This window comes from Theropithecus gelada, chromosome 6 (genome assembly GCF_003255815.1).
Source record: "Theropithecus gelada isolate Dixy chromosome 6, Tgel_1.0, whole genome shotgun sequence".
Classification (NCBI taxonomy): domain Eukaryota; kingdom Metazoa; phylum Chordata; class Mammalia; order Primates; family Cercopithecidae; genus Theropithecus; species Theropithecus gelada.
In genome coordinates, this window is record NC_037673.1 from 142,226,001 (window position 1) to 142,251,554 (window position 25,554).

The following is a 25,554-nucleotide window of genomic DNA, read 5'->3' on the forward strand; positions in this document are numbered from 1 at the left end:
TTGGAGGGTAAAAACCATGACTTTTTCTTCCTTCTGAAAAGTCTAAAATAATACACTTCATTCTCCATTTTGAAAGTAAATGCCTGCGTCCTGCTCTACATAATAAAGCATATTCCCACAAAAGCTAACTTTAATTTTTTCCTCTTTTCAGATTAAGATTCACTTATCTTTTTTCTGACTTGGCCCAAGTGTCTTAAGGCAAAGCAGAGCACGAGCATGGCATCTCTCATTCTACACATTCAAGCAGTGCATCAGAGGACCTTATGTGATGCCCCTGAATCTACAACTGCCAAGATCATTGCATGAACCTAGAAGAAAACCAGAAATGTGAGCAGATTCAGTCCATGCCAATTGCTTGCATTGAGCCTGAATACTATTCTCTCCAGAGCTTAAATTTCACTCTGGAACTAAAATACAAGGTTCCCAGTCCCATGCCTCTCAAATTGAGGCACTTGTAGCCCCAAAGATGAGTACTGAGGGAATGCAAAGCCCAACATGAACATATTTCTGCAGTGTAACAGTAAATCATTACAAACACTGTTTCTATATTAAATATACACTGAGAATTGGAATCAAAAGTTATCAGAATTTTTAAGATTATGAAAATAACAATTGTAAAAGTAATAATACAAAACACTAATATCTGCTGACCACTACGGGCTGGCACTATTTTAAGCTTTCTCTAGGTACGACTTCATTTAATTCATACAACCACCCTCTGGGAAAGGGTTATCATCCCCATCATATAGATGAAGAAACTGAGGAGTAGAGAAGTGACACAAATTGTACAAGGGCACATAGTTACAGTTTCAGGGGCAGAATTCTTCTTTTTCCTCTTTTTTTGTTTGAGACGGAGGCTGTATTAGTCCATTTTCCTGCTGCTAATAGAGACATACCTGAGACTGGGTAATTTATAAGGGAAAGAGGTTTAATGGACTCACACTTCCACAAGGCTGAGGAGGCCTCACAATCATGGGGGAAAGCAAAAGGCATGTCTTACACGGCAGCAGGCAAAAAACAAACAAACAAACAAAAACACCGCTTGTGCAGGGGAACTCCCCTTTATAAAACCATCTGATCTCGTGAGACTTATTCACTATCACAAGAACAGCACGGGAAAGACCTGCCCCCATGATTTAATTACCTCCCACTGGGTCCTTCCTACGACATATGGGAATTGTGTGAGCTACAACTCAAGATGAGATTTGGGTGGGGACACAGCGAAACTATATCAGGGGTCTTGCTCTGTTGCCCAGGTTGGAATTAAATGGCAGGATCACAGCTTACTATAGCCTTGACCACCCGGGCTCAAGCGATCCTCCCACCTCAGCCTCCTGAGTAGCTAGGACCACGGGCATGTGGCACCACGCTCGGCTAATTACTTTATTATTTGTAGAGACAAGGTCTTGGTATGTCGCCAGGCTGGTCTCAAACTCCTGGCCACAAGATCCTCCCACTTTGGCCTCCCAAAGTTTGGGGATCATAGGTATGGAGCCACGCCTGACCCAGTGGTAGGATTCTGAACACAGAAGCCTACTCAGTTACTGTGGCATAGGACATGACAGGAGAGACCCTGTGCAGGCCTGGAGGGAGTCAGGTTGGCCGTGTAAATAAAGCAGATAAGTAAATTACTAGACAAAGTAGTCAGACATAGAAAAATAAGAGACTATGAGGCTGCCTTAGGTCTTGCTGGCTTTCCAATTCCTGGTTCCTATCCCTCAGGAGGCCTGATCACTGGTACAGAAATATCCCTGTAATAATCTGCAGTAGTGAGTCTCCATTACTTCCAAAGCAAAATAAAGACAACGGGCAATGTGATGCCAAGAAAACATGAAGAGGAAAAAATGTGTGCAGAGTCCCCTTCTACTATGCCCCAGTTATTTCTGTTCAGGTGCCTACTCACCCCCATGCAGCCCATGTGCTTCAGAGGGAGACGACCTCACCCCCTGCTCCAAGGGCAGATCTTGACTGGATCTGCCAATACAACCACATCATTCCTCTGAACACGCTGATTGGTCTGGGGGAGCAGGTGTCCTAAGTTGACTCAATCAGCATCAGGGGAAGGGCTTTTTTCCTCACGGCTAGGAGACAGGTTCCCTCCTCGACATAGCTCTTTCTCTCACTAAATGTGGACAAATTAGTATGCTGATTCTAGATGCTGTTGACAGTCATGAGGAATCCAAACTTGAAAAAAAAAAAAAAAAGTTGACATACAAAGGTAGAGCCAAAAGAATAAGAGCTATGGAAATACTGCCCACTTGGCTATGAGATAATGCAGTTCCTTGGTGAAAGGAAGGGCAGTGTCGCTGCCAACCACTTAGATTCGAAAGCCAAACAGCCCATGTTCGAATCTGGTGCTGCCACTTACTGGTCATCTTACCTCGAACAAGTTACTTGACATCTCTAGCCTCAGTTTGTAAAACAAAGATAATAGTTCCAACTTCACATGGTTATTATGAGGATTAAATATAGACACACATATACACACACACATATACATATATACACTGAGTACTTAAAGCAGAGCCTGCACATAGTAAACACATGTAAGGGATGGCTGGTATTGTCTGAGTCAGGGTTTCTGCTACTTGCAGCACAAGGCAGCCTAACTGATACAGGAGGAGGGATAAAGTAAGTACAGGAGGGCTTCTCTGAGGCATGGAGTGCCAACCTGGGTTCTGGGAGAGTCAGATGAGTGAGAAACAGGACATCACCCTATCTTCCCATACCTATTATGGAGAGAATAGAAATTCCATTCCATAAAAACTACAGGAAGACAATGTCATATATAATTAGTGAAGGAAGAAAGAATATTAGAGCTATCCTGTTGTGTGATAGTACAGATGGGGGAAAGTCCAATGTAGTTCTCTCGCCCAAGAAGGTGCCACAACTGTAGAGATGTCAGTGGGAAGCCAAAATCAGAACTATGTAAAGAGGACATAGAGCAAGGCTTAATTTCTAAAGGAAACTTGTTTTGAGCCCATCTCTGAATTGAGCCAACAGGCCATGCACAGGGACAGAGTGACATCTGGTTTCTAGTCACACACCCACACCTGCTAACCAACACACAGCTTGAAAGTCTAATTTTACACTTAGTAGCCCTGACAGCTTTTTTATTCCCTTTAAAAAACAATTGTCCCTATTCTGGGTGCAGTAGCTAGCCATTACTCTCATATTTCCTTAGCAAAGGGAAGAAATTAAAGTAATAATGAATCTTTCTTGGATGCCCCCATCCCATGCCATTACCTATTTATTTAGAATGTCTGCCTAAATGCCTTTCTAAATGCATGTCAAGAGCTAAGGAAACATAAGTTCTCTAGAATGTGGATCCCAGTTTTCAGCCTATCAGCCCCTACTCAGAAACCTTTGTGTGACTGCTTGTTGCTGAAGGGACAAAACCCATCCTTCATACCTGGGATCCAAAGCACTCTACAGAACAAGATAAACCCATCCTTTGTAAATGTTCGTATTCCTGCCTCACCACCGTGCTCAAGGTGGAGTCTATGATACCTGCATTTGTATCTTGGTTTAGCAATCTACTGACTGTATCACCTTGGGAAAGTTATTTAACCTAAGCCTCAAAAGAATGCACATGAAGGATATAGCTTTGACTTTGACATAGTAGGCATCAATAAGTGTTAGCCCTCTGTGTCAATGATAGAAAAGGTAGTGTTTTGGAGAGGACTGGAACATAACAAACCAAAGAAATTTTTTAAAAAAAAACATATAACTGGTCAAACCTTCTTATACAGGAGTCTGGTCATATGTTCCAAAATATAAAATGCATATAACCTTTGACCAAGAAATCTCACTTTGCTCAATCTACCTTAAATGGTAAATGAATAAGTGGGAAAATATGTAATCATAGAGATTTTCATCACAACACTGTTTGTAAAAGCAAAACCAATCTAAGTATCAATTAGGAATGGACCAAGAAAATCATGTAAACAGACAGTATCTCCAGGTATGATAATATTTCCTTTTTTTCTCAGAATTCGTTAATATTTTTACAAGACACACGCATTATTGTTTCTAGAATCAGAATGACTATTTTAAAATACTTTTTGAAAAACACACAAAGAAAAATTGTTCTTAAAGGATATCCTCCCTCTCAGAGTTAATTGTCATTTTACATATCACAGATGAAGGTTTAGTTCACCTTTTAAGACTAGCTAATAGCTCAAATATGCGCAAAAATTAAGGCTAAAACAAAGTAGATGAAATGATTTTTTTGCACAAAATCAGCCAATTCCATCCTTTTGCTATTTCTTCATACAAAGAAAGAAGCTCTATTTTCTGGCCACAGCCTTTACACTTAATCCCAAACATCTATGCCCTATGTGAAACTCTTGTCATGAGAGAGACTAAGACAGAAAAAATAGTGGGTGGTTCAGAGCAAGCCCACCTCTGATACTAATAAGACATGGCTTTCACACCCACTCAGCGGGCTGCTGCAGCATCCTAGAATTATCACTACAGGACCAAAGTTATGGAGAGCAGTAATGATTTGGACAAGTGTTTGGGCTTAAGAATGGATTTTAGATTTTTGGTTTATAGTTGTTTGGGCTTGAGGGCTTTACTGTTTCCATAAAATGATAAGTATATAATAAAAAATTCAAACCACATAGAACAATAACAAAAAACACAGATAATTATCCAGTTCACAGCAACAACCGTTCACAGCAAAAATCACTGTTAACATTTAGTGCTTATATTTTGCTTATTTTTAAACATGTCTCAAAAAAATTAATCATCTTTCACCCATTATACTGGCAAAAGTTAAAAAGCATGTGAATAAGTGCTGACAATGTTGTAAGGGAATGAGCCCTCTCATGTGTTGTTGATCAGTGTAAAATGTGCATATTAACACACTGGAAGGCAATGTGACAGAATCTGTATGTTATGACTGCATGTCGGTACCCTCCCCCGTCACCCCCAATTCATGTGTTGAAACTTTAACCTACAATGGGATGGTACTAGGAGACTGAGTCTTTGGGAGGTAGTTAGGTTTTCATGAGGTCATGAGTTAGAGACTGCATGATGGGACTGATGTCCTTATAAAAAGAAACCAAGACTAGAACTCACTTTATCCACCATGTGAGGCAATGATGAGGAGGCAGCATCTGCAAACCAAAAATATGGCCTTCACCAGACACTGGAAAGGCCAGTGCTTAGACGGTGGATTTACCAGCCTCCAGGCCTGTGAGAAATTAACGTTTACTGTGTAAGCCACCCAGTTCACAGTATTCTTGTTATAGCAGCCCAAACTAAAACACTATATAAACTAATAAAAGTATGCATGTTCTGAGAATCAGCTATATAGTTTTCTGTATTGAGATATAATTCACTTACCATAAAATTCATCCTTTTAAGGTACACAATTCAGTGAGGTTTAGTATATTCGTAGAGTTCTGCAATCATCAACACTAATTCCAGGACATTTTCATCACCCCAAAACAGAAACTCCATACCCACTGGCAGTCACTCATCACTCTCCTTTCTCCCTAACCCATGGCAACCAATAATCTACATTCTGTCATTATGGATTTACACATTCTGGACTTTTCAAATAAATGGACCCATACAATATGTGGCCTTTTGTAACTGCCTTCTTTCATTTTGCGTATTTTCAAAATTTGTCCATGTTTAACCATGAATCAGCACTCCATTCCTTTTTATGGCTAAATAATATTCCATTTTGTGAATATATTACATTGGGCTATGTATTTATCAGTTGATGGACATTGGCTTGTTTCTACATTCTGGCTATTATAATACTGCTATGAAAGTTTTGTACAAGATTCTGTGTGGACATATATTTTCTCATTTCTCTTGAAGTACCTAGGCGTGAAATTGCTGGGTCAAATGGTAATTCTATGTTTAACTTTTTGAAGATCTGAAAAACTGTTCTCCAAAGCAGCTGCACAATTTTATATTCCCATAAGAAACATGTAAGGGTTCTAATTTCTCCACATATCCACAACCAACACTTGTTATTGTGTGTCTTTTTTTTTTTTTTTTTTTTTTTTCAAGACAGAGTCTCACTCTGTTGCCCAGGTAAGAGTGCAGTGGTGTGATCCTGGCTCACTGAAACCTTCATCTCCTGGGTTCAAGTTATTCTTGTGCCTCAGCCACCCATGTAGCTGAGACCATAGGCGTGCGCCACCACACTCAGCTAATTGTTGTATTTTTAGTAGAGATAGGATTTTGCCATGTGACTAGGCTGGTCTCGAACTCCTGGCCTCAAGTGATCGGGCTGCCTTGGCCTCCCAAAGCGCTAAGATTACAGGCATGAGCCACCGCGCCAAGCCTGTTTTTCACCTTCTTGACAGTGTCCCTTGAAACACAAAAGTTTCTAATTGATGAAGTCAATTTTATCTATTTTTAATCTTGCTGCTTAAATTTTTGCTATCATATCTAATAAATTACTACCTAACCCAAGATCACAAAGATTTATGCCTATGTTTTCTTCTAAGTGCCTTATAGTTTTAACTCTTTCATTTAGATATTTGATCTATTTTGCATTAGTTTTGTATTCTACACGAGGTAGAGAATCTAACTTCATTCTTTCATATGTGGATATCCAGTTATCCCAGCACCATTTGTTGAAAGAAATATTCTTTCCCCATTGATTGGTCTTATAATATTAACGGTTTTAAACCTATCTAAAATGTTCTATAGTTTAATTGTGGCAGTGGTGGCACAACTATATGTTTGTCAAAACTCAAAGAACTATACACTAAGAAAAGTAAGTTTTATTGTATGCAAATAATATCTCAATAAACCTGATATTTAAAAATTCTACTTTAGGCCAGGCACAGTGGATCACGCCTGGAATCCTAGCACTTTAGGAAGCTGATGTAGGAGAATCACTTGAGCCCAGGAGTTTGAGACCAGCCTGGGCAACATAGTGAGACCCCATGTCTACAAAACAAATTTGTTTAATTAACTAGGCATGGTGACACATGCCTGTAGTCCCTGCTTCTCAGGAGACTGAGGTGGGAGGATCACTTGAGCCCAGGAGGTTGAGGTTGCAATGAGCCACGATCATGCCACTGCACTCCCGCCTAGGTGACAGAGCGTGACTGCATTTAAAAAAAAAAAATCTACTTTAGATAAACAACTCATATATAACATAAAGGATCACATACAAGGAACATACGCTTCACAAATATTATAGTATTGTTTGTAAAAAAAAGAACTTAGATACCATCTGTCTATCAAAAAAGTAGTAGCTATATAAAATGTCATACAGTCACAGGATTGAATTATATGCAATAAAGGAATAAGCTATATATATATTTTTATATATTTATGTATATATTTATATATATTTGTTTATATATATATTTATATATCGCATGGTTTAAGCTCAGAGACATTCCATTAAGTAAAAAAAAAGTACACAATTTACAAACTCACAATTTACAAAATAATTTATAATATATGTTTAAAAATGTATACAAAATCACACTATACAGACTCTATGAGTATATATGTAAGTATCTAAAGGTATCTCTTTAAGGTCCGGAAGAATATTCAGCAAACTGATAACACACACTACTTCTCGAGAGGGTGAAAAAGACACCAGGATTGGGAGGGATGGTCAGATGGGAGTTGAACTCTATCATTTCTTGATCCCCCTCCAAAAAATTCATTAATTACTGTGATTAAAAAATTAATAATATGGAATTCATATGAGTTATAAACAAAGGTCATAAGTATAGAACCATAGATTTTGAATGTATGTACTCATGTGTCCATCCCTGCATCCAAAACACACACACACACACACACACACGAGTCTTACCAATTTGGGTTTTCCATACTTTCCCGGAAGACAGACTCTTCCTTCATGGATGCGTATTGTGTCCACGTAAGGCAGTGACTCCGTATAGCCATGTTTCTTTCCCGAGGATTGAGCCATGACTCCTCTTCTAATTGGATATTAGGTACTTTCAAAATGCTCACCTGCCCAACAGAAAGAGAATGGCTTTCTCAATTTAGGAAGAGCAGGCTACATAATGACCACATCCAGAGTTACTCTCAGTCTTGTATAACCAAGATGACAAGTAATCCTGATATATGGATGATGGCTCACCAGTGGCTGTACGTTTTTGATAATCAAACATACTATGACCTTACTAAGTGCTGGTGAGGACATGCAAATGACCCAGGATTTATGTAGGCTATACAGTCCCTGGCCTAATTTCCCTAACTGCTAAACACTAAGCAAATTATCAGCCTCCTTCGCATCTCCTCTAAGGCTGGTTATGGCCTTCTTAAATTGATGGATTCTAATAGAGCCCACTTACAGGCTTACATGCAGAACAATATCAGGTAAAATATTTTCTTCATTTTAAACTCTGTCCAATACATAGAAATGTATGGTTTCCTAGGTGAAGACATGGAAAACTACAAAGGCAGAATTGTACAAGTCAGAGGTGTCCTTAAATTATTTAAGAATTGAGATACAAGACAAAGTTGAATGCCTTTTTAAATAATAGATTCAGAGTGAGTATACAGGGCAAAAGCAGGGTACACACTCTGGAAAAAGCCAGTAATATTTTGCTGCTACAGTGCAACAAGTTTTACCATCTGGAAAAAAGAAAGTTAATTTTCATTGTCATATCAGCTTTATTACACTGAAGAATGTGACAGTCTTTTAATTCATGATAAGGAAGTGATGGAAGCTGCCATTTGTTCCACCTACAACACAGCAATTTAATTTGCAAGCTAGTCGGCAGGATCCAAGCTGGGTTCCACATTTGATATGGTTTGGCTGTGTCCCCTCCCAAATCTCATCTTGAATTGTAGCTCCCATAATCCCCACATGTCATGGGAGAGACTCAGTGGGAGGTAACTGAATCATGGGGGCGGGTTTTCCCGTGCTGTTCTCATGACAGTGAATAAGTCTCACGAGATCTGATGGTTTTATAAAGGGCAGTTCCCCTGCACACACTCTCTTGCCTGCTGCCATGTAAGATGTGCCTTGGCTCCTCCTTCACCTTCCACCATGATTGTGAGGCCTCCCCAGCCATGTGGAACTGTGAATCCATTAAAACTCTTTTATTAAATTACCCAGTCTCACGTATGTCTTTATTAGCAGCCTGAGAATGGACTAACACAACATCACACACAGAATCTCTCTCAGGTTGAAACTACCCTCTGAGACCTGTTTGAAAGGGCATATCCAGATGCTTTCCTCTGACTTCCTCATAGCTCTAAAAGGACTCCCACTGAAAATCCCTCTATAGTTCAAGCAATGTGATTAAAATTTTCCACTCACCTTTTTCCAACAAAGAATCACCAGAGTGCTCTTCTTCAAAGAGAGAAAACATTTGCTATCATGAAGATTTCATCATCAATGATATTACTTTAGAGAAATACACATAAAGACTTAACAGAGGGCGTGGAGAACATTATTCTCTGGTAAATAGCTGTTATCTCTGATAGTGAATTAGAAACTGAAGTTTTTCTCTTTCTTATTAAAGATGAGACTAAATATTTACAATCTTCCCATTTCTGATCATTCTCACCTAAGAGTCATTTCGAATCAAGAAAAGACTAGTCACTTCATGCAAAATGCCAAAAGTATCTTTAAAGTAATTTCACAACATCTCTATGTCCATTAAGAGTCCTTCACAAGACAGAGAGACAAAGTATCTCCAGTGGCATCTGCTAAAACTGAGGTTGGATAAGAAAGAGCTTTCTTCCTCAGAAGGCTGTAAAGTAAAAGGAGGAGGAAGTTTCTAATGCTCCTTTACATCAGAAAATGCTGTTCCTTTTCATGACTATTAAAAAAACTCAATGTTACAACAACTGTGATTAAACTTTAAAATGAACTTACCTTCCTTAAAATTTCTGGAACCACATTCTGACAGATTGCAATCCTCTTTCTGTAGATGACCCCTGTTGATTCATCTAAAAAAGAAAAATTTTTATACACAAAAAATTAAGGAAATGTGTTCTTTTCTTAGTGTCAATAAATCTTGGGGGGTTTTTTGTTGTTTTTTGTTTTTTGGTTTTTTCTTTTTTGAGACACCCACGCTGGAGTGCAATGGCATGGTCTCGGCTCACTGCAACTTCCACCTCCAGGGTTCAAGCGATTCTCCTGCCTCAGCCTCCTGCAATAAATCTTTTAAAGTCAATCTCAATTTTCTATTTGCAGAATTCCTACAGAAAATGTTTAATTCAAAATTCAGTTTCCCTGACACTTTCCTGGGCCAAGCAGATACTCCTTATCTGTGATGAAGGAATAAGGGTACAACAGTAACTCAGAACGCACATTCCAGTGTCAAGGATGAAATAATCGCAACCATTCACTGCTCTGGACTATCCGTGTCAGTGCCCCAATGACGATGACCAGTGGGACTCTTGCTCAACTCCAAAGAGAATGTTTCAACAAAAAGGGGGAGAACCTGATGCTGCTACTTTCTGTACCTAACTTTCAAGCACAGATATCTGGCTACAAAATTTAAACCTATAACTCATTTTACCAGCCACATTTATCTCTTATAAGGGAGTAGACTTCCTGTTGTTACCGGCAGCAAATTTGTACGCGTCTGCAGCAACCTCAATTCTGGCCTCCTCAGAAGAAGGAATTCGACTGAGGGGCATCAGGCAGAAGGAGGGACCAAGACAAGTTTTAGAGCAGGAGTGAACGTTTATTAAAAAGAATAGGAAATGGCTATTCCTATTCTTTTTATAAACCTTCCTAAACAGGAAAAAGCTATTCTGGTTCCTTTAGAATGCGAATGAAAGGAAGGAAAGGACACTTGGAAGACAGCCAAGCGGGCAACCTGAAAGGCAAGCTTGTGGTCTGACCTTTTGACTTGGGGTTTTACGCGTTGGCATACGTCCGGGGTCTTACATCACTTCTCCCAAATCCTGAGATCTTATCAGGAAGCTGCTGATCATCAGTTTCAGGTGTTTTCTATCTATTAGGAGCGTGCCTTTGCCTGATGCCAACTGTGACCAATTATTACTTTAGTGAGACAGTTAACAACCACCTGACCATCACCTGATGGTCACCCAACACTCCTGGGTGTGTGCGTGTGTGTGTGTGTGTGTGTGTGTGTGTAAGCTCTCTTCTGTGTGTACATGTGTGTAAACTCTCTTCTGTGTGTGTGTGTGTAAGCTCTCTTCTGTGTGTGTATGTGTAAGTCCTCTTCTATGTGTGTGTAAGCTCTCTTCTGTGTGTATATGTGTGTAAACTCTCTTCTGTGTGTGTGTAAGCTCTCTTCTGTGTGTGTATGTGTAAGTCCTCTTCTATGTGTGTGTAAGCTCTCTTGTGTATGTGTGTAAGCCCTCTTCTCTGTGTGTGTGTGTGTGTGTGTACGCCCTCTTCTATCCTGCTCATACTTGACTAGCTACCTACTGTAACACTAGGACTGCAACCATTTTGCTCTGCGATGAAGTTTCCAGAATTAAACCAGGGAAGTAAAAAACAATGTTAAGAAAAAGAAAGGCAGAGGCAGAGAAAAGAATAAACTCTGAAGTGCAGTCTTCTGCTTTGTGAATCACTGTGACTTAGCCACGCTGTTACAGGTTTTCCCAAAACTCTGGCTATAGTAGTCCCAACCCTTGATGCAAAAACCCTGACTGCCCAGAAGCTGTTGATAGGGTGCCAACCCCTCTGCCCACTGGCCCTCCCTTTGGCCATCTCATCCAGTGTTTGCTTCACACATACTCGAAATGGATTAGCCACTCCCAACGGCAAAGATGCCCCTGACGATGATAGAAATTATAATTAACATTTCAATTTAGAATATGCACAGTGTTCTCTCATTTGATCTTCATGACAACCTAAAAACAAGATTATTTTCCCATTTGACAGATGAAGAAACTGAGGCTCCAAAAAGTTAGGTCACCAAGGTAGTAATGAAATCGAGATTTGAAATCCAGTTTGTCTGATGACAAATAATAAGTTTTTCCCACACTGCAGGTACATGAGAAAATATTTTTAATATATCTATATGATTATAGAAGTACAGAAAATGCATATACAAGCAAAAGGCAGTTATGTTTGCCAAGCACAGAGAGGGCTCCAGAGTCATACAACAAACAGTAGCATCTCATGATTCCTAAGAAGGCTAAAGGGCATGCTGGACCTAGGCCCCAGTGTCTCCAAAGCTTTGTGCATTGACTATGTGCATCGTCACAGCTTCCTGCTTTGCCCAGTTCTCAAGTTTAAACACTGACACTGATAATGGTTTTTGTGGAGATAGGGATAACACAGAAGAGAAGAGACTCCTATGCTCTAGACCAGGAATCAGTAAACATTTTCTGTGAAGAATCAGATGTTAAATAATTTAAGTTTTGTGGGCAATAAAGTCTCTGTGGCAATTGCTCAACTCTGCTGTTATAGTGAGGAAGCAGCCATAGATGACATGTAAACAAATGTGACTATGTTCCAATCAAACTTTATTTACTAAAACAGGCAGCGCGAGCCATAGCTTGTCAACTCCTGATTTAGTCAATGCTAAACCACATTGCCAAGTAGTTGTGATTCCATAAGCAATCACTTTATGGTCACATCTCATATTTAATCATATGCATTTTGCTATCTACAAAATGATATGATAATAGGCTACAGCCATGTGACCTTGAGCAAGTCACTTAACTTTTCTGTATCTCAGTTTCTCCATGCATTAAATGAGTAGTCTAATACCTATCCCACACATTGTTCTGAAGATTAAATGAATTAATAAGAGTACCTGGCACATATTAAGGGCTCAAAAATGTTAGAGGTTACAATTATATATAGCTCAATGTTGTCATCAATTATTAGTTAGAAAGTGACAAAAAGCATCAGCAGGCCTTTTACTGTCGTAAATCCTGGTGCTTTACCTGCCACACCTTTCTAAGTCACCTCAAGTACAGAAATATACCTGTTTAACAACTAATAATGGAAAGGGACTGTAGGTGAACAATTTTTTTAAAAACCTCATAGGCCACACACACACATACACACACATATCTTTACAAAAATCACTATCATTTAACGATCATTACTGAAAAAAACTGTACAGAGAACTTACCTCTTTTTTCCTCCGTGATTTTTACAGAGAGGACATTTTTATCCATGGGGTTGGGGTACTAAACAAAAACATATAAAAAATAATCACCATTAATCTACCAAGGTGAATTATTTAGTAGTAACCACAGCTGTTTGCAGGACTAGTAAATATTTTCCAAGAAACTTCTAAACAAAGCCCAGTTTTGAATCATGGATCTTAATTTTATAACTTGGGCCTAGATAAGTGAGATGCTATCATCATCTCGACTTACATGAAATCTGGGGAAAACCTTCTTTAGATCCAACCTAGCCCTGAGGGGGATGAGGTTAAGCTAATCAGTAAATAATAATAGTATTAATATTGAACCAGCCTAACATAAATCAAGAGTGTTCTTTGAGTTAGGCACTGTACTAAATGCTTTCCTTGTACAATCTTGTCTAAATCCAACAGCCTCTCTGTTATAACTGATTTATGTGATATCATCATCCCCATCTTTCAGATATGGAAACTGAATGAAGACTGGATTGTTTAGGGTCACCCAGCTGGCTCCTGGTGGAGCCAGGGAATTAAACCAGGCCTGTTTAATATAGAGTGCACCTCTTCACTATGGTCTAATATCATTGTCTGGTGGCTGGGTTAGCATCACAGTAGGATAATCATAGAAGTATGCTTTGCTAGACACATAGTAAATGCTCAATAAATATTTAACATGCTGATTTAATTCCCCTGAAAAGCAATTTGGCTGTGACAAGGTTGATAATAGCCACTGCTTTTGTCTTAGGCAATTTACATACTTTAGATACATTAGCTCAGTTAATTCACAAAACCATTCTATAAGGTGTTATTTTTCCACTTCATATATGAAAAATAAGGCTTAGATAAATTAAATAATTTGTTCAAATTGTCCAGCTAATGAATAGTATATCTGGGGGTAACATAATTTACCCCCTGATACTTTCTGCCAGCCTACAAAGCCTGCCCACCAAACCTACCACTAAATCGCCTAAGAGTTAACCTAACACAATCCTTTCCATTACTCAGATGTGAAAAGAGAGACACTGGGAGCAGAAGTGACCTCCTAGAAGCCACAGGACAAGGTAGCTGCTGACCCGAGCCTACTAAGCCCCCTTGGACTCTTTTCCCTGAGGTTTACCGATGTATCATGTGATCAAATCTGAAAAGAAAATTAGCAAGAAGTCTTATCCATGACATCACAAAGTGTTGAGCAGAAGGCAAGAGCAGCAGGCAGCCTGATGGGAGAAAGAAGAAAGGCCCCTCACTTTGCAAACTTGAGCTTTACGTTTTCCGAACCCTAGGAAGTGAAACACAAAACTCTGACTGTGGGTCTCCACCCACAGCAGGGGGGGGTGTGTGTGTGTGTGTGTGATATTGATTTATTAATGGATTTTTCAGGGAAAGGGGTTCATCATTTTAACACATTCTTAAAGATATCTATGACCCAAAAAGACAGTAGATTAGAACACAGGCTCTCTGAGGGCAGGAATACTGTCTATTTCAGTTACTCCTATATCTCCACCAGCCAGCATAATGCCCAGCACATAGAAAGCACTCAGTCAATATTTTCTGAATAAACAATTTGGAATATAAACCTCAATGACCTCAGGGATCAATTTGGAAAATGAGCCTGCCTTCAGTCAGAAACCAATCTATGAAGAGAGCAGTGGCTCAGCTTTCGGCAACCTCAATATCTCTTCATGTTCCATGTTGGTAAACTCTGTTATTCACACTTCCATCCTGGAAACTGTAATCTTGATAACTGATGAAAAACTTGGTTTTAAAAAATCTATTTATCTATGGCCAGGTGCGGTGGCTCACGCCTGTAATCCCAGCACTTTCAGAGGCCGAGGCTGGCGGATCACGAGGTCAGGAGATCGAGACCATTCTGGCTAACATGGTGAAACCCCGTCTCTACTAAAAAATACTAAAAATTAGCCGGGCACAGTGGCAGGCGCCTGTAGTCCTAGCTACTCAGGAGTCTGAGGCAGGAGAATGGCCTGAACCCAGGAGGTGGAGCTTGCAGTGAGCCAAGATTGTGCCATTGCACTCCAGCCTGGGCCACAGAGTGACACTCCATCTCAAAAAAAAAAAAAAAAAAAAAAAAATCTATTTATTTATATATTCATTCATTCATTCATTTTAGCCCTAGGGAAAAAAATATGCTTGGCTGGGCATGGAGGCTCATGCCTGTAATCCCAGCACTTTGGGAGGCTGATGGATCACTTGAGGTTAGGAGTTTGAGACCAGCCTGCCCAAAATAGTGAAACCCTGTCACTATTAAAAATACAAAAATTAGCCAGATGTGGTGGTGCACACCTGTGGTCCCAGATACTCAGGAGGCTGAGGCAGGAGAATTGCTTGAACCTGGGAGGCGGAGCTTGCAGTGAGCCGAGATCATGCCACTGCACTCCAGCCTGGGTGACAGAGTGAGACTCTGTCTCACACACAAAAAAAAATGCTTGGAACTACAATGATTGCTTTCTTGAAGTTCAGCCCTTCCAAATTACATGCCTATGACAGAGGGTCAGGTTTAGATACTCTGCTCCTCAGCAAAGGAGACTTTCGCTTACATAGTACCCCTAAAGTAAGGGAGATATTTGAGACTCACACAGGTCCTCTGAATTGTGATTATATGTGTGTAAATTGTAACATGTTCACTAAAGTAAAATGGGCTTATCTCATTTACTACAGTTCTAGCTTGTTCATTACATACCCATAAATATATATTGACTGAATATTATACATTCACCATAAGTTGTAGGAAGATGAGTCAACTAAACTATAAAGGACATTGAAAATGTAATCACCAGGGAGACATGGTGATCAAATTTTTCAAGTTCTGATTACTTCACTAAGTTATCAGAGAAATTCTTAAACATTATAAACTCAAATACTTCACACTTACATAATTTTTGGAGTTGAAGAGCCATGAGCCTCAAGTTTCCATAGAAGAATAGTAGAAGAAAGTAGGGGTTTATTTGCAATAGCTAACTGCCGTATTATGAAAGGCACGTAATTTCAACCTCTTTAAAGATTTACTGAACTGAGGCGCCCCCTACCTGGCATTACTTGAAATGATCTGACGCCATCTTGTGGTAACTTGAATATTCATGTTTTAATTCATGAAAATTTACCAAAACTCCCATGAGAAAGAGTTGAAAAAGGGAAGGTTTCTCAGAGGTCAACACCAGAAACACTTACCAGGGAAGAAGACAGGAGGCAGGTGGCCAGGTTTTTCTGGACACCTTTTCAAACACAATCCAGTATGATTGCAGAATTGATCAAGCTAAATCAGGATCACACCCATCAAAGACTTACCAAGCAGCTACTGGTTCATGCAAGGTGCTATCCTAGAGAAGCCGCCATGCACATGATTTCATTCAGCCCTTCTCAAAGTATGAAAACCTATCAAGTATTAATGCTATAAATATAATAGTATAAAGCCTGCAGACAAGCAGAGTCACACTGGGATTCTTCAATCACCATTTCATACTAGAGACTCTCATGAAAGCAATGTGATCTGAAGACCCAGATATCTGCCAAAAGTCCTTGTCTTTCTTGATCCTAACTCAGGTGATCACAAACTGCAGTGTGCATGAGAATGACCCCACGGGCTGCATATATATGCCATGTATGCTATACTACTTTATGGATGATTTAAGGAATTTTTAAAGGTATATTTGACTTCATTTTGCATATCCTTATAATTTTTACTTTCTTCACAGAATGTGTAAACTAACTCATTTTCCTTTCCCCAAGACATGAAGCTACTGCAAATACCACTGTATATATCATATGTATGTTACAGTCTAACAAGGGTAAAATGTAGACTCTCCTAAAGCTCTTGTATCTGCTTGCTTTATTTTTTACATATTAAAAGATAAGCCAAGAATTCCATAATATTGGGCGGGGGGAATAAGCATTAAAGCAAACACACACATATAAAAAGTAAGAGTCCAAGAAACTGAGTCCATCTAATTACAGAAATCATATTCAATATGTTTGTGGGAGAAGCTTCATGAAGATATAACATTTAGCATTCATATTTGCTGAGAGAAAAAAACTCCATAAGCTTTCAGAAAGCCTACTCTTAAAAGAGTTATTAAAATATCAACTTTCCAAAAAGCTCAGAAGCCAATGCCTGTTTTTTATAACATTTTCTCCCCCTCTCAGAAACAGTCAATGACATCCAAAGGAGTCACTGTCTACCAATTTTCAAATGAGGTTACCCGAGAGAGTACAAGGAAGCAGGTGAGTGACAGATCTGTCTGAAGAGTCCTGCAAAGAATGCAAAGAAGACCTACTGTCAGTCTGGTATATTAACATCCCCGTGTTATAAGCATTAAGGGAATCTGTTATCTAGGCTGCTGCCAAACATGTACATGCAAAGAGATGGGGCTGCTGAAAAGAGATTTGGTGTTTAGCAGCAGAAAAACATCACCACGAGCTATGCCAAATTCCTTTTATGAGCTCCACACATCATAGTCTATCACAGAAGAAAAGCAAAGTTGATTTTATACCAAGACGAGATCAAGGACAAAACATAATTAAGTTGAAAAGTATTTTGAATGGCTGTTCATTGGTCTTTCAATAGGATGATGAAATAGAAAGAACAAAGGGCAATGAGCCAAGACATGCAGACTACAACGCTGCCATCTGTGAGGCCAGGGTGGTGAACCACCAGGTGACCATCGAGGTCCTTCTGGCCAGGAAAAGCTATGATTCCAAACAAAGGCCAACCAACAGCACATCAGCCTCTTTCTTTCAAAAATGGCCCAATAATCAGCAATGGCATAGTGAAGGTTTTGAAAAGACAGTTTATCATTGTAACACAGAGGAAAATCCTCTTATCACAACATCAAATGTACGCATAAACCCAGTGCAGCTAAAGATATGCTACAAATAACTGCCCAGCACTCTTCAAAATCACCATGGTCTGGAAATGCAAGGAAAGATTGAGGAACTGCCCTACACTGCAGGAGACTGACAGCTAAATGCACTGTAGGGGCCTGAACTGAATCCTAGACTGGAAAAACAGTATTAGTGGACAATTGGCAAAATCTAAATAGGGTCTATAGGTTAGTTAATAGCATTGTATCAGTGTTAATTTTCTGGTTTTAGAAACTATACTGTGGTTCGGGGAAGCTGGAAAAAAGTATACGGGAATTATTTGTTCTGCCATATTGATTTTGAAATGGTTTATAAGTCAAATTGTTTCTAAAGGAAAAGTTAAGAAATAAAAAACAAAATTAAAGACAGGATTTTGGAAAATGGTGAATTTTAGAGCCCAAGAGATCTGAATTGGAATCTCATCTGTGAGAAGCTTCGACAAATCATTTTAATCTGCCCTAGTCTCTTCATCTGTAAAGTGAGAATAAATAATTACCTCAAAGAGTTGTTACCAGAATTAAAGGAAACAATTTAATTACAGTATAATACCTAGCACTGTGCAAGTAGAAAATCAATGTAGCTGGTTTTGCTACTAACAAATGAATCAACGCTTTTGAAAACTTAAAGAGCTTCAAGACTTCGGTTTTTACCTTGCGATTTACTGTGGTATGGCATTAAATATATTGCTGGCATCTATCTGCAATCCAAAAATACTTAAACAGTGATTTTAAAATGATTAGAAGATAATATATCTGATTTTCCTAGACTAATTAAAAAAAACTCGCGGCCGGGCGCGGTGGCTCAAGCCTGTAATCCCAGCACTTTGGGAGGCCGAGACGGGCGGATCACGAGGTCAGGAGATCGAGACCATCCTGGCTAACACGGTGAAACCCCGTCTCTATTAAGAAATACAAAAAACTAGCCGGGCGAGGTGGCGGGCGCCTGTAGTCCCAGCTACTTGGGAGGCTGAGGCCGGAGAATGGCGTGAACCCGGGAGGCGGAGCTTGCAGTGAGCTGAGATCCGGCCACTGCACTCCAGCCTGGGCGACAGAGCGAGACTCCGTCTCAAAAAAAAAAAAACTCGCAAGCTCATACTTTACCAGTTCAGAATTTGTGTGAGATACAAGGCCTTCCTGACACTTCACTCTGCACTAGCATTAGGGAAAGGGCTGCACCAGAGAAGCGAGAGTGCAAGAGAGAGTATTTACTTGTTTTTTTAAAGGCAACTATTTCTAAATAGTTTAAATGCTTTCATGGATTTATAGTTAAAATATAAATCTAGCCCCATACTATAATGCAACGTCTGCCATATGCCCCCGAGAAAGCCTTATCATGAAAACTATTACATCCTCCTCTGTCCCTTCTGACAGTGAACTCCTTGAAGACAGGTCCATGTACTTAGATCATGAAAAATTTTTTTTTTTTTTTTTTTTTTTTTGAGACTGGGTCTCATTTTGTCACCCAGGCTGGAGTGTAGTGGTGATGCAATTACAGCTCACTGCAACCTCTGCCACCCGGTTCAAGTGATCCTCCTACCTCAGCCTCCCGAGTACCTAGGACTACATGTGTGTGCCACCATGTCCGGCTAATTTTGGTGGGGGCGGGGGTTGTTTGTTTCTGTGTCTGTGTGGTTTGGAGTGTTGTTGTTGTTGTCGTTAGAGATGGGGTTTTTGCCCTGTTGCCCAGGCTGGTCTTGAACTCCTGGGCTCAATTGATCAACCCACCTCGGCCTTGCAAAGTGCTGGGATTATAGGCATGAGCCACCATGCCTGGCCAATATCTTCTATCTTTTATACACTGATTAAGCAGCAATCTCCACTAGATAAGTTTCTAAGTATCCTTTACAGTTATTCAAATGGCATTTAGAAAATATTCCTCATTCAAATGTGTACCTTTATTCACGCTCACTCTCCCTTTTATTACTCTAAGTTAGTAAAGATTTCTGAGGCCACTTCTCTCAGCTTTTTATTTTCAGGCTCATGAAATCAATGCAACAAATTATTGTTGTTGTTGTTGTTGTTGTTATCATTATTCAACAAGTACTTTAAAAGAGCCTACTGTGTGCTGAAATTAAGCTGGGTATGTTACGTGTAACTGTATGCATTATCCAATTTAATTTCTCCAACAACTCCAGAAGATAGTGATTATTATTCTCATTTTGCAGATGAGGAAATCGAGGCATAGAAAAATGAAATGACCCATCCAAGCTCACAGGGCTAACAGCGCTCCATCCCTGTCTTCCCCACCCCATCCGATGTCAGAGCCCACATCCTGCACATCTGCACCATTCTCCTTTACATCATGCCTAATCTTCTAGTGGAACTGAGGACAGGAAGATAAAAGTGAAGAAAGATTAGTACAGCATGTGACAAAAGATAAATAATCATTATGTTAAACTAGGCCTATGGTTTATCAAATCGTTTATTTTAGAAATGCAGGTTCACCCCCAAATATTTCTGGAGCTTTGCAAGGAGATATGTTCCACACATGTAAGTGTCAGATTTGCAAGGGAGAAAAGATAGGATCAGAAATGGAAACATTATTAATTACCCAATCAACTTTCTACTCTAAATGGAAATAGCCATTCATAAATCCCCTTTATGAGCTTAAGAGTAAACATTCAAACCATTTGTTCAGCATACCAGGCTCCCAGCCAAAATAAATAACACCCAGGGTCATTCTGTTGAAGCAAAGAAATTATTAATATTTTAATCTGTCCATTTTATTACAGTACCAAAAGTAAGGACATGTTTCTGAATCCCATACTGACTTCAATCTAAAATTGCACAGGGCTAATCCCCAAAAGAGTTATTTCATTCATTCATTCAACAAGGATTTGCTGTGTACCTACTATGTTCCAGAATCTCTTTGGGTACTTGGGATACATCAGAGACAAATGACAAAAATCACCACCTATGAAGGTGATACTCTATTCACTATGACTCTTTTGACCACAGCATAAAAAGAAAATCAACCTTGCAAAGGTAAGAAAAATCTTTACTTCTCTGGCCTCATTTAGATACAAACAAGAAAACATAGTCAATATAATGGCTCTCTGGATCCTTTTTAATGACTTTAAATTTCAGGCAGATGAAATTTAAGAAGTTCTCTGAATCCAGGTCACGAAAGGCAAGCCCATTAGAAAGGTCTAAGTGAGATTCCAAAGAAGACCTATTTTCTACATTGCTACATTCGTCTATGCAACTTTGTGTTCTCTTTGTAGATGATTTTAAGTAAAAGGAAGGAAACCGTGGTAAGTGATGAGAGCTAGAAAGCTAAGAGTCACACAAAGAAAGAAACCAAAATACACCGTCAAGTGCATTGACACTATAGTTCTTGGAATACATACAGTTCAGCATCCAATGAATAAACCATTTTGGGTTTCATAACATTCCTCCATGAAGTTTATTGAGAAATACTATATTTCACGAACAAAGGGTATCATATTGTTTGTTTTCACAGTGTCATTTAGCTTTGAAAGCATGCAGCTAATATTTTGCCTGTGGTATTCAACAGGCAGATGTAAGAAGAGCAAACATTCTTCAGGTTTTAAAAACAGTAGTATATTATAACTTGGAAGGCAACTGCTAACAAACCAAAAGCCATAGATCAGTAGATTTGATTTAAAATAGAACTTCTTCAATGCTAAACATACCATTGTGCAAAATCAGATTAAATACTTCCCAGGGACCCTCAGATGATTGTCCCTTCTGCCAAGTGCTTTCCTTTGAAACAAAAATCATAAAGACTGAAAGAAAAATAAAAGTGTATTTTGCCAAAAAGATAATTATTACTACCCTAGGTTTATTTTAAAAAGCTTATGCTTTTCAAACTGTCAACACATGTTATATCCTCACAACAACCCTGGAAGGTAGGTGCGGTAGGTGGCATTACCATTTTCACAGAGGAGAAACTAGGGCTTACACAGTTGTGATGTTACTCACTGCACAAGGGCTCCTCGTCAAGTGCACCCATGGGCACAGGACTGCACCCACCTAGAGGAAGGAGTACCATTTTCTAATTTGCATAAATAGTCTCATTTGCTTTCCACCAGCCCTATGAACTGTGAGCTTATGAAGCGGACCCCTAAAAGATGCCTTTTCTAATTTGGACAAGGACACAGTATAGGATGGTGAAAACGGTTTTCCATGGCCACCCAACCTAACAGTGAAAGCATAATGATTAGGATCCAGGTCTACTGAATTCCAGTTCATGGCTTTGAATAACATAAGGGGAAAATTCACCCAGCAAATGGATTTACTGACATCTTATAAATAGCCACATTGCTCCTTCCAAGAAATCTCTGAAGGATTCCTTTATGAATGAATAGAAAGAAAGGAAGTACAGTGACATGCATGACGTTAACACTGTTCCATCACTAGATCTTTAGTCTCCAAATGTTTGTCTCTTGTTTTCCCAGTTCCACCTTCCATTTCCCAGTTCTGATATTCCCAGTTCTGCCTTTCCCAGTTCTTCCCTTCCATAGTTCTTGTTCACTATGTACCAGGTACTCTGCTAAATATTTTATAAGAATTACAACAGGTTCTAACTGAATATAGCTATATAAGTGACCTCAGCTATACCACACAGCACACAAAAACCAACCACATGAGCTTAGTCAACTCACAGAATTGTGAAAATTAAAAGCCTGTCGTTGGTTTAAGTCATTAAATTTTGGAGTGGTTTGTTACCTACCAATAGATAACTTAAACATTCTGTGTTCTCACCCTAACATACATCCAAGTTATACCTTTATATCAGGGACCACAGATCCACACAGCTAAGCAAACTCTGAGAGAAGACTGTGAACAAAAGAAAACAGATTGAGCACAGCAAAGTTTTTTGGGCTTGTTTGTTTTCGTTTTTGAGACAAAGTCTTGCTCTGTTACCCAGGCTGGAGTGCAATGGCGTGATCTTGGCTCACTGCGACCTCCGCCTCCTGGGTTCAAGTGATTCTCATCTTAGCCTCCTGAGTAGCTGGGATTACAGGCATAGGCCACCAGACCTGGCTAATTTTTTGTATTTTTGGTAGAGATGGGGTTTCGCCATGTTAGCCAGGCTGGTCTTGACTCCTGACCTCAAGTGATCCACCAGCCTCGGCCTCCCAAAGTGCTGGGATTACAGGCGTGAGCTGCTGCGCCCGGCCAGCAAAGTTGATTCTGAAACACTGTATTCCCTCAATGATCGTTGGAAGCGCCTATTATATGCAATGCAGCAGAGCCTGGTGACTCAGGGTGTGAGTTTTGGATCCGTGTGTTAAAATACTGGCTGTCCTACCTGCTAGCTGTAGGAACTTGAGGAAGACACTTGGACTTCTCTGGTCCTCAGTTTCTCTATATTGTAAAATGGAAATTAATCATAACTACTTCCTGAGGGTGTTGGCAGCAGTAAACATGATAAAGTATGGAAAGTACACATGAGCGCACATACACACACACACCATGCCACACCACACACCACACACCCAGTCTTCCTAGGAAACTTCTATTCATGCTTCAGCCATCATTTCACAAGTGCCACTTCTTCAGGGAAGCCTTTCCTAAAGATCACCCTGTCTGACTTCAGCAGGCCTCCCTGCTGTATTCGAGCACCATGTATTTTCCTTTTATAAGTACACAGCATCAATTTGAATTTTGTGTTCGTTTGCTCATCATTTATTTATGTTAATCTCACCCACTACACACCATCAGTTCCATGAGAACAGGGTCTGTGGTGACCTCCCACATTTTTCTAGCACCTAGCACAAAGCTTGGCACACAGAAGATAAGTATCTATTCAACAAAAGAAAAGCATTTTCCAAAAGCTGACAATGCACCGAGACCTCCGTAAATGAGAACTTGGCATTGTGTTGTGTGCTTCTGCAGGAGTGAGTCTCACCTTTAAAAACCTGAGAGTCTAATGGGAAATACAACACATACAGAAGTCACCATCTGACACTGCAGAAGGTCAGCAAGGCCTAGACAGAGTGCCCTGAGAGTTCTGAGAATGTGGAGATCGACTAACTCTTGATGATGACAATCCAAAAAGACTTTACAAAGAAGCAGTGGCATAAGAATACCCAGACTCGGCAGTAATTAAGACCGTTTGGAGCAAGATGGCCGAATAGGAGCAGCTCCAGTCTTCAACTCCCAGCGCCAGCGACACAGAAGACCGGTGATTTCGGCATTTTCAACTGAGGTACTGGGTTCATCTCACTGGGGAGTGCCGGACGATCGGTACTGGTCAGCTGCTGCAGCCCGACCAGCGAGAGCTGAAGCAGGGCGAGGCATTGCCTCACCTGAGAAGCGCAAGGGGGAAGGGAATCCCTTTTCCTAGCCAGGGGAACTGAGACACACAACACCTGGAGAATCGGGTAACTCCCACCCCAATACTGCGCTTTGAGCAAACAGGCACACCAGGAGATCATATCCCACACCTGGCCGGGAGGGTCCCACACCCACGGAGCCTCCCTCATTGCTATCACAGCAGTCTGTGATCTACCGGCAAGGCAGCAGCGAGGCTGGGGGAGGGGCGCCCGCCATTGCTGAGGCTTAAGTAGGTAAACAAAGCTGCTGGGAAGCTCGAACTGGGTGGAGCTCACAGCAGCTCAAGGAAACCTGCCTGTCTCTGTAGACTCCACCTCTGGGGGCAGGGCACAGAAAACAATAACAAAGCAGCAGACACCTCTGCAGACGCAAACGACTCTGTCTGACAGCTTTGAAGAGAGCAGTGGATCTCCCAACACGGAGGTTGAGATCTGAGAAGGGACAGACTCCCTGCTCAAGCGGGTCCCTGACCCCTGAGTAGCCTAACTGGGAGACATCCCCCACTAGGGGCAGTCTGACACCCCACACCTCACAGGGTGGAGTACACCCCTGAGAGGAAGCTTCCAAAGCAAGAATCAGACAGGTACACTTGCTGTTCAGAAATATTCTATCTTCTGCAGCCTCTGCTGCTGATACCCAGGCAAACAGGGTCTGGAGTGGACCTCAAGCAATCTCCAACAGACCTACAGCTGAGGGTCCTGACTGTTAGAAGGAAAACTATCAAACAGGAAGGACACCTACACCAAAACCCCATCAGTACATCACCATCATCAAAGACCAGAGGCAGATAAAACCACAAAGATGGGGAAAAAGCAGGGCAGAAAAGCTGGAAATTCAAAAAACAAGAGCGCATCTCCCCCGGCAAAGGAGCGCAGCTCATCGCCAGCAACGGATCAAAGCTGGACGGAGAATGACTTTGACGAGATGAGAGAAGAAGGCTTCAGTCCATCAAATTTCTCAGAGCTAAAGGAGGAATTACGTACCCAGCGCAAAGAAACTAAAAATCTTGAAAAAAAAGTGGAAGAATTGACGGCTAGACTAATTAATGCAGAGAAGGTCATAAACGAAATGAAAGAGATGAAAACCATGACACGAGAAATACGTGACAAATGCACAAGCTTCAGTAACCGACTCGATCAACTGGAAGAAAGAGTATCAGCAATTGAGGATCAAATGAATGAAATGAAGCGAGAAGAGAAACCAAAAGAAAAAAGAAGAAAAAGAAATGAACAAAGCCTGCAAGAAGTATGGGATTATGTAAAAAGACCAAATCTACGTCTGATTGGGGTGCCTGAAAGTGAGGGGGAAAATGGAACCAA

General features: G+C 40.3%; 1 protein-coding gene across 3 annotated transcripts in view; it reads right to left on the reverse strand.

Annotated features, from left to right (window-relative positions):
- PRELID2 (PRELI domain containing 2) overlaps nucleotides 1-25,554 on the reverse strand; it is an 88,879-nt gene that overhangs the window by 56,731 nt on the left and 6,594 nt on the right. Inside the window, exons 2-5 of one of the 3 annotated variants that reach the window (XM_025388222.1) lie at nucleotides 16,242-16,445; nucleotides 13,044-13,101; nucleotides 9,851-9,924; nucleotides 7,811-7,971 (exon numbers count right to left, since the gene is read on the reverse strand). In XM_025388222.1, the coding sequence (XP_025244007.1) occupies nucleotides 7,811-7,971; nucleotides 9,851-9,924; nucleotides 13,044-13,089 (281 nt within the window). In that variant the 5' untranslated portion in view covers nucleotides 13,090-13,101; nucleotides 16,242-16,445. Of the gene's footprint in view, nucleotides 1-7,810; nucleotides 7,972-9,289; nucleotides 9,323-9,850; nucleotides 9,925-13,043; nucleotides 13,102-16,241; nucleotides 16,446-25,554 lie in introns of all 3 variants that reach the window. The other 2 variants (XM_025388220.1, XM_025388221.1) reach the window with 2 other exon arrangements.